This window comes from Barbus barbus (assembly GCF_936440315.1).
Source record: "Barbus barbus genome assembly, chromosome: 46".
Lineage (NCBI taxonomy): Eukaryota > Metazoa > Chordata > Actinopteri > Cypriniformes > Cyprinidae > Barbus > Barbus barbus.
In genome coordinates, this window is record NC_136724.1 from 10,827,846 (window position 1) to 10,844,504 (window position 16,659).

Below are 16,659 nucleotides of genomic sequence, written 5' to 3' on the forward strand. Positions count from 1 at the left end.
TTATCTACGTGACTATAATGCTTTCAAAGAAATTGTTTTTTTGTCATTTAGTGATTTGGGGGTCTATCTGAGCCCCTTGGTCCTTGCTGATCCAACTCTGCTTTATCACGATGTCAAACAAATAAGGAAGGCAATATTCCAGCAGTCACTGAATTTAGACAAATAGCCTACTACGGTGCCAAATCCTTTGTGGAAAAATAGCACCTGCAGCTCTGAGCGTGTGGGTGGAGACTTACAAGACAAACAGGAAGGGCAGAGGAAGAGCAGTCAGACGGCACAAGTTTACCTTTGCTCATCAAGTGTTCCCAGCACACAGATACTGCATCCTCGTGTTATATCGATGCTGAAAATGCATTATAAGGTCGGTTAAGCAGAGGTTATGGTGTTTTGACCATGATGGTGCACTGGGAGCAACTCTGTCACTCTCCGTCAGGTCCAAGACCAAGACCCTTGGCTTTAAGCTCATTAAGAGCAGAACGCATCATGGACCGGATCAGGACGTAGGTTTTTGAGGGCACAGCAGGAGTGAAGGCCCAGGAGAGTAACGGCGCTGTCTACAGGCACACACTAAATAAACTGTGTGGACATATAATTGGAATTGGCCCACAGTGGCTTGTGCCGCTTGGTGTAACACTCTAAAAGGTTGACAACACATCTCTCTCTCCTCTGCTTTCTCTCATTGTCTCTCGCCCCACCGTGCAATCACACCTTGTACAACTTTTGGCACAGTTTCACCTCTCCTCATTTCTGAATTTCATTCACCTCACCTCTTTTTTTCTTTCATTCTTTAAAATAATATTCTTTACTGTTTAAACAGAATTGGAACGTGTCCATCTCTCCTTAAATGTTCTGCACAACAATTATTTTCCTCGACCACTGTTTCTGCTTGGCAGATGGGTCGGTTATAGAGTGGATGGGGCAGTGTAGGTGCCAAGAAAACAAGAAGCGCGTGTAAGTATGTCTGAGGGGGCTGCTGGGTAACATCATCTGTTCTCATTCTCGTTCTCTCGCGCACCCGTTTGGACTCTCGCAGAGATGACTATGATAAGTGATTACAGAAAATACACTGTTTAAAATTTGTTTAATAAACTCAATAGGAAAAGAACATAGGAATGCTACTGTAAAATCTATTATGTTGTACATTTCTTCACCCTATGCAATGAAAACTTATTTTTATACTCATATAATGTCATTTTACTCTAAAATCTTTCTTTTTTGGAAGAAAATAGTTACCATACAATCTTAATTCTAAAATCGTATCATTAATATTTTCTTAACTAGACAATATGTGTAATTTTAATGTAAAATACAGTAAAAAAAAAAAAAAAGAAATCAGCAAATTATAATTGATGAATGGAATTTTAAAAAGAAAATGTATTTCCCATTTTATTTTATTTTTTTGGGGGTGTTTTTTTTTTGTAGTATAGGACAGTGTAGAAGTGACAGGAAGCAAAAGTGGGAGAGAGAGAGAGAGAGAGAGAGAGAGAGAGAGAGAGAGAGAGAGAGAGAGGGGATTTGAACTTGGGACGCCCATAGCGCAACATAGACAAAAGGCTAAAATAAATAGGCTAAAAATAAAAACCCAAACCCAAAATTACAAAATGTAATAAAGTCGATAAAATCTATATTATTAAAAATGATAAAGAAACTCCCTTGCTTCAATAAATATGGTATAAGCAAGAATAAAAGTCCAATTTTAGTCACATTCTTCCTTTTCCTTTTTGTTTTATGCACATTATTACTCTAAACTATGGTCTTTTTATTCCAAGCTGGTAAGTGGAATTGTGCTCCGTCATTAGTTTAAGACTCACACCCGTGCACCAAACCCTTCCAGATCTCCATGGCAACACCGCAAACACTGGGCTTTCTTCACAGAGAGGGGTGAAAAATGTAGTTAATTATTATTCCTACTTTTCCTACTCTCTCACTTCCGTTTCAGCTGTTTCGTCTATTTTGCTAGCAAGGACAGAACCAACCCAAGGGCTGTTACTGACATCTAACATGATGTTTTACCGAGACAATTAGTTCATCAATCATCTGCACCACTCCCACTGTGAGTGTTTGTGAAGGATGTGGTCACGACACACCTTCTGCCCCCTGACAATGACCAGCAGCAGGTGGCCCATCATGGCAGGGACACCTGGAGGAGCACATACATCATCGCAAACATGATTGACTACCGGCCAAATATAGAAGTGCTGCATCAGGTGCCAATATGCCACCGTGTCTTCTCATGCCTAAAAGATGACAGGACGCGCAAGATTTCACATCTTCCCACACCTCGAGAAAACCCAGCTCAGGGGGAGTTACAGAATGACATTTGGCCGTGATGTGTTAGATCATACAAAAGAAAAAAGGACAGAAGTTTGTCTTACAGGATCTCAGTCTTCAGAGCATGTTTTGACAATGTTCATACAGTCAGTGTTTGAGGGTGACAATTGTATTGAATGACAGGTGTGACTCTCAAATTGGCCCGTTTAAACAACTATAGACATTGACCGAATATGAAAAACAGAAAGTCAAGCTTTTCTGTTTTCGCCAGTAAAAATAGCAACACTAAACATCAAAGAATGTCTTCCACAACACCCATTCACTCAGAATGCGACCTTGCATTTAAAAACACGAAAAGCAGCAATGACAAAAATGCAAGGTCTAGAGGCATATTATTAATAAGTCGAACTTCTCTGAACTTGAGTGCCGCGTTTTTAGAAAGCAGTCTCATATGTGCAAGTCACTACAAAAGATGCGAGGGCAATAGTCAAACATATGTCTAGCGCATATTTACATTAATGGAAAAACAGTGCAGTGGAATGCAAACACACATTCTGTGTGATGTCTGTCACAAGTCTGTCACAAATCACAACCGACAAAACGTTACCAGTTGAGGCAAAAGACAAACTGTAATCAGGATCAATTGACATCAAGTGTGATACAATAGTTCAATAAACAAGAACTTAAAATGAGTCATTTACATTTAAGGAACAATATTTCGAGTCTTTATTTTCACTCTGCCAACTGAAATAATTCCAAATTGGCCAGTGGCAGCGCACATCTTTTTAACAAATTGGTTGAGTGAGCAATTAAATTACTCACTCATAAGGAATGAATTGTTCTGCTACTGATTGGATTAGTGTTTCTGAATGAAACATTTGAATGAATAATTCAATGACTCACTAAGATGGACAGTTCACATCATCGTATGAATCAATGGCTGCGTCTGGAATTGCACACTTCCCTAATATATAGTAGGTAAAAACAGTTTTATAACAATTATTCTCAAATTTATTAATAAAAAGTAGGTCACCGGATGACCTACTCTTTACGACAAGATTCTGACACTTTACTATCCCACAAGGCCATGGGCGAGGATTTGTGAATGGCAGTAAAATGGCTGGTAGGTCACGTGACAATGACAACATGACAAATGTCATACCATACACATGCGATTTCGGATGCAGCCAGTCATCATTTCTCACTCACAAAGATGCCACTTGTCGCCACCTACTGGTGATGTGATGCAACCTGCAGAAAGAGTCTGAAAAATACCCAAATGCACAGACTGACAATCCATCTGTCTAGAACCAGAACTAAATGTAAGAAAAGCTTATATCTCTGTTTATAACCAAAACATGCATGAACATAAATGCATTTGACACTCTAAAACAGGACTGACAAACATATTGTGCTGTGAACTTAACCTTGAAGGTGAGGATGTTAAGGGTCATAGAGTACTGTATGTCAGGTCAAAGTATTCTTTCACAGCAACTGTGAACATTTTCAAAAGGGCTGTCAAACATAATATCTTTTTTATTATAAAGAACTTTTAAAGCACTGTTTTTAATGCATGACAGGACTTTTACCAGCGATCGAAATTCTCCACTGATGGATTCAGTGAATTCAAAACCATGTCTCTACAGGGCTTCGATAGAACTACTAGACCATCACCTCATTTAGACGAGCCAGACATCTTCATTCAGCGCTTCTCTGTCTCAAATACTTCAAAAAGCTAAATCTTTTTCTGACTTTTTTGTCATCTTTTCCATTAATTAAAAGTTTTCCTCCCTCTTGGACATGACTTTGATTTACGTTTTTACAGATGTGAGTTCTACCCATATTGCTTAATAAATTATATATTTCTCCACAGTTATTTTTGGCAGACAAATCATCAAATTATTCGCAGACTTTCATCAACATTAAACATAAAAGCTGTGCTTTCACCACATTCTTGTCTCTGTGTTGTCTTCATCCACAGCAGCACATAAAATTAAGCCATTCTATGCAATGCCATGGCATCTCATGGGGATGTTATGACCCCCAGCCAACGTTTCTGATGCCTCCCACCATCAAGCTATCTTGCCGGGCCATTAAAACAAAGCACTAAGCATGAAGCATATTTGTCTTGAGCTTGGTGTGAAAAGACTTGTTTCTTGATTTTTACACTTCCATGCTTTTGTAATTACCGGGGCCATTGATTTCTGGGTTATGTGTGAAATAATTAAAACTGCAAATCAGAAATGCCAAGGATTTCATTGGTGCAGATCAATGAGTGAATTCAATAGTAAGAGGCAAGTCCAAGCTTTTTTACCCAGTGATATTCCCTCTCTTTCTCGAGTTTAAAATACAGTTTTGCACTGCTGTGTCCTTAAATATCTGTCCTGTACAAGCCAAATGGGATCGCTTCAGATGCCTTAAGCTCCTGAGATAATCTAAGCCTCCTGAATCACATCCCCATGACATTTACACTGATTTGTTTGTGTCTGATGCTACTGCTCTCTGTTGTGGTTAGCATTTTCCGGGTACCATTTTATAATTACTCTGCCATTTCCATCACTTGTTCTCCGACCTATAACTGCAGCAATTTTTCTGTGCTGCGTTTATTTCACAAAATGAAAAATGGCCACATGGTTGTACAATCTGCCATTCAGGGTTTTTTATTTATTTATGCCTTTTGCCCAAAAAGTTAAGAAATTTGTTTAAAAAGATTTATGAGTTTTGCCGTTTTGCTTCAGTGTTTAAAGTGATATTTCACACAAAAGTCATAATTTTCTTACCTTCACATATAGCTCCAATACCAGTCCATGAGAAGTTTTGAAGAAAGTTTATGCTGCTGCTTTTTTATACAATGGAAATGAATGGGGACTAGAGCTTTCAAGCTCCAAAATGGACAATAAACACAATAAAAACATCATAATAGTGGTCTATTCAACTTGTGCACTATATTTCAAGTCTTCTGAAGAACAGACCGAGTTAAGTCATTGGTCACCATTCACTTCCATTGAATAAAAAAAGGGCAGCCTATATATTCTGCTGAACATTTCCTTTTGTGTTCCACAGAAGAAAAAAATCATAGGGGTTTCAAATAAGATGAGGATGAGTAAATAATTTAAAAATAAAGGCTTTCTGAGTATAATTGAATTATATAGATATGTGAGCACCACATAAATTTGATTACTGTACATCCATAAATTGAATGTTAATGTAAAAGCTCAAGCATCAAAAAGCATTACGGAGAGCACTTTGAAATCTAAGGTTTTTTGATCAAATTTTAAACAAAGGGCAAAGTCTGGAACATCCCCTTTAATCGTGATGCTGTGCAACCAATACAAAGGCAGAGGAACTGTTGTTACCCATAATCCAAAAAGTTCTTATCTGATTATGAATGCGTAAAGAGGATTTAGGACGTGGCACCTAAATGTTAGCCTATGCTGATTAGGTCTCTCTGGAAAGTATTATGTAAGAGGGTGCCTTTGCTCTGTAAATGACAGCTGGACCAGAGGGGTCCTCTAATTTAAGGACTGCATGGTGTTGAAAGTCAATTTGGTGTCATGATAATGCTCTTTGAACATCTGATGGGACAAACACAGCCGCAGAGCACACAAGCAAAGTGGTAAATGACACCAGAAGTCTGTCTTTATAAAAGTAATGACTTTGACAGAAAGCAAAAACTACTGTACAGTCCAACTTCAACGATCAAAGCTTCCACAAAAGCAGGAAGAAGCATCACAAAAGATCCATGTACTGAAAAAGTTTGGCTTTTTTTAGAACAAAACACAATTTTCACGGATGAAAGATGAGTAATAAACACTAGATGCTTCTTTCCACCACTGATAATAGTGAAGAACCATTTAGATTTCTTGGGAACAGACCACAGTCGCCTGTTTACACACACGTGAAGATGTTGCTTGTTAACACACAAACAAGTAAACAAATAAATAAATAAATACATACATACAAGAACTTAAAAAACCCTGCAAGTGAACTTAACTAGGGTAAACGTACCTATTAAGCTCACGTACCCATTAAGCACACTTTCATTTTTGAGCTCAGATTATAAAAAGAAAAAATTATTTATTATCCTACTTGATGTCTTAGCCAATTGATGTGTTTGTTACTACATACCTCCAGTAATTTCAAGTCAATCAGATCATTGCACACTGAGATATGAGTCTCCATGTGTTAACACTATCTGGCGGCCATTTTGAAAGCTGTCTAAAAACTTTCACCAAAAACAGGAGCCTTTTAAATGTGCATTTTTTTAGTTTGAAAACAGACTCGAAAGTGCATTTAAAGTTAAATTGTTATCATTCACGAATGCTTTTGAATACAGACCTAAGGTTGGTCTCTTTTTTAAAGAAGACAATCAGCAGATTATTGCAGAAGTGAAATAATTTCAAAAAATGAAAGTAAAAAAAAGTTATAAAAGTTCAAATTTACTGTAAATAACATGTACGGTACTATTATTATTATATATTACATAAAATAAATATTTTACAAAATATGTTTTAATCCAAATTTGACATAAAATTAAAGCCATATGTCTAAATAAGTTGTGTTCCAAATTTGAAGTTGATATAAAAAAATATTTGGTTATTTTGAGGCATTTTTGTTTAGGCGTTATACCCCAAACAGCCACCGGGTACCTTTCAAACCCCATTGAATTGTATTTATGCACTTTTCTGTCAAAATGTATCGATTTCTCTTTCACTCTTACTCCTATCACAAAATAACCAACAAATATGGAATCTTGAGACTCAGACCTTTCCGATGATATGTATTTTGTCAAGATTATAAAAAGTTTTGATTCTATAATACCGTAATATATTTGGAGTATGACACCTCCCACTAAGGGGGAGGAGCCCGCTAAAAGATTTTAAAGTACCATTTCTATGGTGACGCAATATCCGATTTCAAAACGGATTTCACAGGAGGAATTTTGAGATTTTAAAATTTCAAATGATAATATATGATGATTACTAAAACATGTGATAGGAAAAAAGGAAACAAATATCATTTTTGTGTCAAAGGTCAGAGCTCCTGTTGTGGTGTATATGTTTTGAGGTGCACTCTTGTCATAAATTAATCTATTACTGCTCCTACATAATTGTTAACAACAAACAGTGGTAAAATATCTATTTAGGAGTCTTGGACCTTTCCAACAATATATAGTTTGTCATGATTAGATTAGGATCTAATGGTAATATATTGAAGTAAATATACGTATACGGGACGGTGACAGTTATTTGGGTAAATTTCACTACTTATTGTAAAATTAAGAGATTAATGTTTAGACTTTTGCATATTATAACCTGGAACTTGGATGTGGGAAATAATTACATTAGTTTTAGCAACAAAGCGCAGATGCTACAGAACACAGTTAGCTGACTAGCTGAATACGATTGTGTGCTACGCTAATATATATTACTTCACAGGCATTACTGGCTTGTACTTTTACATCCATAATATTATAAATTGACAGTTTATTGTTGGTCTGTCATTTTACAGTGCTGTAATTTTTAAAGATGTCATATTATTTTAAGGTGAGCTTAAAGGGTGCGCTACTATGAAAATCACACAGCTTCAGTGTGACATCAATAAGAAAAAGTATAATTTCATAGATATTGTTAATAATAGTTGTTCATATTAAAATATGTATGAACTTAATAAATGAACAAGATTATTTATTTAGCAAAATCTTGTCATTTTAATAAATATTACATGAAATGTATTACAAATGGTTGCTGCTCCAATTAAGCTCAGTGTGCTCTCTTTAAGCTCTTCCACATTGAACGTCTATGTAATACTTCATAAACAGACTTTAAGTATTAACTGATGGTTGTCACTTTAAGTTAATCTTTATAAAATGTTTAATAACTTATTTTAACAGTTTTAAGATGACAAAATCAAGACATAACTATAGTTTATGCCCAAAGATGAAAGAGGCATGTCGTCCATCAGAAACCTGTCGTATCTGTCTAGGAAAAAAAGCAACTAAAGGCTGGAATACACTACACGACTTTTAAAATGTGAACAGTTTTTTAAAACACCAGGCATCATACACTTAGCAACTCTGTAATAGTCATAAAGCAACACTGGCCATCATACACTAAACGACTAAGGATCACACACTAGCACACTTTAAATTCCTTCCGATCACAACAAACTCACACAGAAATGTGTGCTTTGTTTCTGTGTTCATCCCCATGAATTAAATGTTTTATTGGTGTGTTTTATTTAATTTTTGAATGTGTTATTTAGCTGAAAGTGGACTAGCATAGATGTTGATATGTGCTTAGATGACACTTCACTATGAATATATAACTGTTCAAATTGAATGCCCTGTTGCTTGATTTTAGTTTTTTTTTTTTTTTGATTGACTTTGTAACTTCAAATAAAACATTTTTCAATTATTCTTTAAAAAGGTTTTTTAAAATAAACAAGAATTTCTAATAAAACATGATGTGAGCTTAATGGGAACAGGGGTGTGCTTAAAGGGTACACAAATGTACCCATTAAGCACAGCCAGACTTTCAAATTTCGTAAACCATATTTGTTAAATAAGAAAAAGCCAATTAAGAACCCTAGCAATCCCTGAGAAATGTAATGTTGCTACTTAAATTAACATACTAAAACACAAAAATACTAAAAACAAAAAAAGAAGAATTGAAAGTGAACTTAAATTTCCATGACTCCAAAACCAAAAATAGTTGTCAAAAATGTATTTTAGCTTAAGTTTTTATACAAAAGTTATTGTAAATGTTTCAATGTTTTTAAATTAACCCACATTCATTAAACATGGACATGCCATTAAACGTTACAGGCAACAAAACTAGAAAGCCATTGGAAATTATGTCACTATTTGTATTCCTATTTAATACAAAAACTTTTGCAAAATGAAAATATTTTGTTAAAAATGAAAGTGGCATATCACACTGGTTTCCATGCTCTCCATAGGCATAATGGGTTTTCTACTGTCCAAACTGTATTTTCTATCCCCTTACCCTAACCTTCCCCTAACACAAAACTTTATGCTTTTTTTTTTAGATTTTCAAAAAACTTCATTCTGTATTATTTATAAGCTTGTTTCCTCATGGGCACCAAAAATGTCCCCACAAGGTCAAAATTTACTGGTATTACTATAATTATTGGGACATTTGGTCCTTATAACGTAGTGAATACCAGCACACACACACACACACACACACCAACCATGTATAAACCAACATATTTTTTTTTCTAAATAACTAAATCCATTCACAGTCCATCATTACGAGACATCCTCTAAATTTGCAGTGTTGGCAAATATACTGTTTCTTAAAAGACACAACATTAACTGACATAAGACCCATCTTTTAAATCAAACCGGTTCATTTAAATCAGCCTGCGAGTGTGAGCTCCAGTGTGGTGGAGATTTGTGGCATACTTTAGCCTCATAATTCTATTTGAAATGTAGGCATACATACAACACGAGAGGTGCATTAGCCAAACATGTAAAACTGACACTTCTAGCATGAATACTCGGTAAGGTTATTAACTTAAATTTGAGTAAGCTCTACAATTCTGCGACAGTCACTTAAACTTACAGGGCACAGCTGTTACTCTGCAATAACAAAGATACACTGGCACTGCGGTGTATGTGAGACATATGAGACTATAAATAAATCACATATTATGAACCAACCAAATAGTGAGTGAGCTTCAGGGCCTCACTATGCATTTCTATTTATTTTGAAGAATCAAGGCAGGTTTGGGCCTGATTATGCAACGTGATTTCATTACTATTCATAATCAAGTGGTGAAGTACGTGAAATGTAGTTCTAGGCAATTTTTCATTGCACCAATACAATATCAGTGTTGAGAGCATTTCTCAAAAATCCTCTGTTTATGTTCATAGAATAAAGGCGCACAATATAACGGTACAATATCGGTTATTAGCTTTTTAAATGATTGGCATTGGCCGATAAATGGATATTTAATTGTTAATTTTTTTCAATTTTTACACGCAGATTATCTTTGCTGTCATCTAATACTCAATTAAAGTTAAAAATACTATTAATTGAATAACACTGTAAAAATCTTTAGCAAATATCAAAATTAATGTAGATTTTTCATACTGTATATAATAATATTGTGATTCCTAAATGCACTTGCAATATTTAAAATAATTGATTTAAGTGTAACACTTTTTATTTATTTACACAAAGCATAGAATTTTAATATCTGTCATTTATCGGTTATCAGTCATGAAAGTAATTATCGGCTTAAGGTTATTGGCCAGAATTTTGATTTCTCCCTATCATTGAATATAGAATTGATAGAATTCATATATTAAATTAATTGTATTTATAATAAATGACATGAAGTTGTCCTTAAGTTGATATGGTACATATTATTTAAATGTTTGAAAGAAAAGTAATGAAATCACCTAGGAATATGGCATTGAAAATATAAAAAATATATAAGAAATATATAAAATTAGACTCGCAGGGAATGTCTCGAAAGATAATTATATGGCAAGTGAAATTATTCATTGACACACTTACTAAAAGCACCTGAAGCAATGCATCTGGTAGGAATGTGGCCTTCCATCTCTTAGCAAGCTGTATTTACAGATGCTTTGTTTATTTACAACTCTGATTACAATAAAATGGAAGACGTGCTCGTACCCAACATTGCCCAATGTGGTTTAGTTCCTGGAGGAAAATTCTGCAGATGCAGACAAACATATGGTTTAATGTATGATGCATGACCCTATATAACGCCACACAAGCACTCCACTGCTGTACATCAAAGTGGATTTCTGTCATCTCCACCTTGATTTATAAATGCAGTCTAGCATCATCTAAATTCTATATTTAATCTTTAAATGAGAGATTTATTATGAAGATGAACGACTTTCATTTGGATTAATGCATCTTGTTTTGTTTTTACCAGTCTTTCTCGGTTTGTCCTGTGAAGGACTTCCTATATCTTTCGTCCTTTGGTACAATCCCCTTGGCGAGTGAAAATGTTGTACCCTCACCTAAGGCTACTGTTGCATTAGCCAGCTGCCTATTTATAGGTGTACAGCATCAAGGTGCAACACTCCCAAATGATTCTCTCTCCTCTGTGAATGTTACCTCTGTAAGTCAAGACCACAACATTACATGTATGTGTAAGCTGTATGTGTGCGTGTTTGTGTGAATGTGAATCTGTGCCTGTGTGTGAACTGACCATTACATTTATTATTCATGGCCAATGTTTGAAAAGAACTGATTCAGGAGGTGATGCATGCTGGGGTTTCACTTAGATTACCACAGTTCTTCTTTTTCTCAGTCCAGTCAAATGCTGTACTGGACTCATGCAACTCTACCTTTTATCTGACCCCCTAAACAACATGTCAATCATCTCTTTTTCCATTTTTAACCTGTGCTCACTGCAAAGGAAGCATGGTAAATGATTGCTGGGTGTTGTAATATTTGGACACATTAGTGGAGATTCCTCTGAGGAGATGTAATGAGATCTCTGCATGTGTGCGAACAGTGTCGCAGCGGTGGGAGGGCGATTCAAGCGTGTAATGGTCCTTTACTGACCAGGGAAAGATCGGATCATTTCCTAAGAGCATTTTTATTCTTTTTTCATACTCTTTCTCTAAATTTGTAAAGGTTCTGTAGCTTAAAGCTGAACTGTCTATGTTAAAATCAATTCTGTCTAGAAAAATAAGTAATTTGGTCTGACAAAATGAGCTTAAAATACGCAATTTGTCTCAAAAAACCTTATTCTTTTTCTGCTTTTTGTGTTTGTCCAACCACTTGCAGACAAGGAGCGTGGCAACATTGATTCGACCAGTTTGGTGGTGGGACTGTATGTTTGTCTGACCAATAGTAGATAGGGAACCTATTTGACAGAGTTATTGGGTGCAATGTTGCCCATCCACTTTTCAGCAGTCTTGGCTTCCAAAATTATTTTTTTTTTCATAGGGATTTAAAAAAAAAAAAGTTTGTTTAGGAGTTTCAAGCCATGAACCAAACAAACCAGCTGAGAGCCAGCAATATTTCATTTGAAGCAAAAAGTAAAGTAAAACAAAAAAAACTGTTCTTGACAACTTTAAAGTAAAAACCAGTAGGCCTATCCCATGAAGCATTGCAAATGATAATCAAATTAGAAATGATTAAGAAATATAAAACTTGATTGTGTACATACTATAAAAACAGTATATTTCATGTTTATTGCAAAATATGCATATATATGAAGTAGTTCATTAAGTAGCTCTTTTGCCACAATTTACTTGTCATGATTCTCTGGCTGATGTAAATGTCTTTTTTATTGTATTATTTAAAAAATAAATAGAAATAATGCAGGCTGGTGGCTTCAACAAAGGCATATATCACCGAATAACAACCTTTGTAGCTCACAGCATGTCTGTCATTAAAGGTTCAGAAGTAACTGACATAAAATTAAAAACCATACATAAAAAACATAACTAAACATAACTGTGCCATATTCCAATACCTTTTCAGGATTGCAAAGCTAACTAAAAATGAAAATGTTCACAAATTAATTTTAATGTAGTTATTTTTAGATTTTGATACATTATATATATTATAAAACTTGAATGCATTAAACATGAAAATACCAATAAATAACAATAACACTAGACTCAAATTCTACCGGTTAGCACAGGGATACTCAAATCTGGATCGCGAGATCTACTTTCCTGCAGATTTTAGCTCTAACCCTAATCAAACACACCTGAGCATGCTAATCAGTGTCTTCATGATCATTAGAAAATCACAGGTAGGTGAGTTTGATCAGGGTTGGAGCTAAACTCTGCAGGAAAGTGGACCTTGCGAGCCAGATTTGAGTACTAAATTACACTGAAAAGACAAACAGACTGAAAATGAATTCAATTTCCCCCATGTTTGCCACAGTCATTCTGGGGTGTGTTTACCAAAAGCAACTATGGTCTTAAGTTCCATCATTACCAATAGAGTTCAATGGAACTCATGACCATAGTTAGCCAACGATGCTTTTGGGAAACGCGCCCCTGTTTGGTGACACAAAAATGACATGCTCCAGCTTTAAATTGGTTTCTCTGCACCATGCACATATTTTCATATGAGGGATTTCCTGTGACTATAAAGAGGCTTCCCTCATTCAAACTGCATGAGGCTTTAAGGCAAAGATCTATGAGCAAGCTGTTGTTCGTACATTTGGGAACACACGCGCACACTATACACTCCAAGCATGTAATTTCCTCTCTTTGTGCCTTTTCATGCTGTTTAGAAAGCCTTAACAGAGCACTGACAAACACAAATGACTCTCCCTCACTTGCCTGCGAGGTAAAATCAAGGCATTACCACAATGTTCCCAGACCACAGTGAGTGTCAGAGCTCTTATAATCCACACCCAGTGCAGGAAACTGCCGATGCCTTCTATATTACCACAATCTTCCTGCTCTTTCCATCATGAGCCTGTATCATAAATTAAGTGGGTGGAAGCAGGCTGAAATTGAATCAGCCATGAGTCCCATATAGGTGGAGGAAATGTCCAACAAAACACTGCATTTGTGGTAAAAACAACAAGCACTGCAGGACGTCCAAAATGGTTATGCTAACAACTGTATATTTTCACTATGTCTCACATCCATGTAATTTTGTCATACTTTAAGAGGATGTTTTTATGATACGCTATCTCAGATGTGAAATATAATCCTTATCTGCGCTGAGCTCTATGCTGGATACTCCTCGTAAATGATCAGTGATTGAATTTCATCTGCGTTCCCCACAGCCAATGGATGACTTAGAGTGAACTGTACGCCCATAGATACAGGCACACATTAGAAGCTACACGGGACATACAACCAATGGTTCTCTCTGCATTGTGAGCAAGTACAATGAATGATTAAATTAATGTAATTGGATAGATGTAGCATTGTGTGAGATGAAAGGAACATGGCCTTCGTACATACACAAACAATAGCATTCAAAAATTCAGCAAACACTAAATACCATGCATTTTATGCATGATTATATTCATATATTTTAATGTGACATACATAGTCACTCTGACTCAACGAGGAGAGCACACATTGCATACGACAGCTAACTGCCAACTGGTGCCAACTGTCTGTGATCCGTAACGGCAAAACAAGCTCTTCCACCACAGACGAAAACCTTCGCAGCATTAAAACTTATCGCAGTTTTTGCACCCACTGTACTCATTACACTTACAAAAAAAGTTATTTCTCTGCCACTGAAATTAGTATTACACCCAATTTGCCAAACAACATGTTTGCACAGCTTTTTAACAGTAGGCATACATATGATCAATTTAGATCTTTCTGTTACTGCTGGAGCAATATAATAATAATAATATTCAGATACAAGTGCTCTGTTCCAAAACATAGTGAGACCATTTTAGTGCTGTTGTTACATGATTTAACCAAAAGCATAGCGTTTAGCCTTCTTGAAGAAGGCAATCCCAGAATGCACTGCATTTACTGTAACTTCCAATATCTAAGACGGAAGACAAAGTGAGAAAAATAAATGTATAATGTGCATATATACATATATAAACATATAATGAATGTATAATTTAAAAACAATACAAAATCTGTCCTCAAAACAGCATTACCAGAGGTTTATCAAAGTGTATTTGGGTAAAGACATTGTTTGGAAGACAATTTTTTGCTGTCTCTCTCATTAACAGGATTGTTATTTTTTATTTTATTATTATATTTTTTTTACTCTTTTTTTTTTAACTGTAAATAAAAAAAGAATATTTTACCAGTTAATTCACTATTTTTACTGGATTACTATTGAAATGACTGGATTTCACACCTTTATTGCACATTTAGCTTAGCAACATGCTAATGCCAAATATTCTAGTGTCAAAATAGTCTCCTGTTCGAACCTGCTTATGAGATTCTGGTCACTAATGAGGTTCCATTCTTAGAAGGAAGCTGTCTAGTGAACAAAATAGCTACTAGGTTTGGGAACAGAAACAAACAAAAGAGTATTGTGCTGTTAGCTTAGCAACATGCTATCATCAAACCCTATAGCTGAATTTCTTGTGCAGTACAGCCAATAGTGTTCCAAATTGGTAATTTATGAGGTTTTATAACATCTAGGATGCTGTCTTAGAAGCAAGCAACCTGTAGCTCGCTAGGCTTGGGAACAGAGCTACTCTGAAACAACCAAATGCACTGATTATACAGAACACACGCTGAAGTTGAACTGCACCTCATTGTTGATAAGGAAGGGCTTGTGTTGTTACATGAAAATGGTTATTGGCAAACTGCCAAACACCCCTGGAGGCCCAGACTGTCCGTTGTGTACCACGGCACCTTACCTTAGCAGCAACTGAGGAACTTGGCTTCTCCAAAAGATCCCAAAGTTTCTTCCTCTTGTCTGAGCAGCAGGTGTTATCAAATTCCCCCTCTCCTTCCCTCTCTCTCAAAGTCTCTGCCTCTCTCCTGAGCTCCTCATTCATCTGCTCCTTCTTCTGATGGTAGCGAGCCTGGCAGCACGACTCCAGGTAGATTTCATCAATGCCCCAGTAATCAAGCTCTTGCCCAAAAGACAGAGCGCACATTTCCTCCATCATGTGCAGCTTTCCAGTTCTGTAAAAATTCAAGATGGACGTGAACGCACCAGGGTGTCTGTCAAAGAAGTACTCGTTCTCGTTCAGGCAGTAGTCGTCACAGACCTCAATTAGAGATTCGTGGGTGTTACAGTCTCTGAGCTTGCCTAATCTGGTTCTGGGAAGCCGGTCCAAGGTCCGCCATAAGACCTCATGGTTGAGGCCTCCAACGTTGAGACGGACCCTCCTGGAGTGGGCCTTGGTCCGGATGATCTCGATAGGCTCAGGTGGAAGCGAAGCCTCAGATCTTCCTCCAGGTTTTGGAACCTCAAGTCCGGTCTTCTCTGCCATTGTGTGCACTATTGCCAGGAAGAGGTGTAAAGATGAAAATCAACCAGAAGATAACTGTAAAAAGACGACTATGTTGGGTCCTCCTTAGACGAGTCCCTCCATGGCTGTGAAGAAAAACAGACACCTGTTGTTTCCAACTCAAAATTATTTTTTTTTCCATGCAGACAGTGGAAAATATTCCAGCTCATAATTATTTAGGAAATGTCCCTCCTTTGAGATCCATTAGGAATATGTCAGATTGTACTGTAATTGTTTTGCTAAGTACATCTGGAAGCAGAACTAAATGCCAGCATTAGATGCAATTTACATATCACCAGCCAAGCGTGCCCTGTATGTAAAGAAACTTAAGCTCTGGTATACTTCACCAAAGCCTAAGCTAAGAGAATAGTGGCACATCTTGTTTAAACTAAATAGAATTAGTAAATAACACAAGCATTATCTTGTTGCCACATTCAATATTCATCATTG

The 16,659-nt window shown here is 36.2% G+C and overlaps 1 protein-coding gene across 1 annotated transcript in view; it reads right to left on the minus strand.

The window, feature by feature from the left end:
- Positions 1 to 16,659, minus strand: part of LOC306865263 (potassium voltage-gated channel subfamily B member 2-like) — a gene marked incomplete at its 3' end in the record, with an annotated part of 105,832 nt that overhangs the window by 88,081 nt on the left and 1,092 nt on the right. The window contains exon 2 of the mRNA XM_079409779.1: positions 15,610 to 16,295. Coding sequence (XP_079265905.1) covers positions 15,610 to 16,191 — 582 coding nt within the window. The 5' untranslated portion in view covers positions 16,192 to 16,295. The remainder of the gene's footprint in view (positions 1 to 15,609; positions 16,296 to 16,659) is intronic.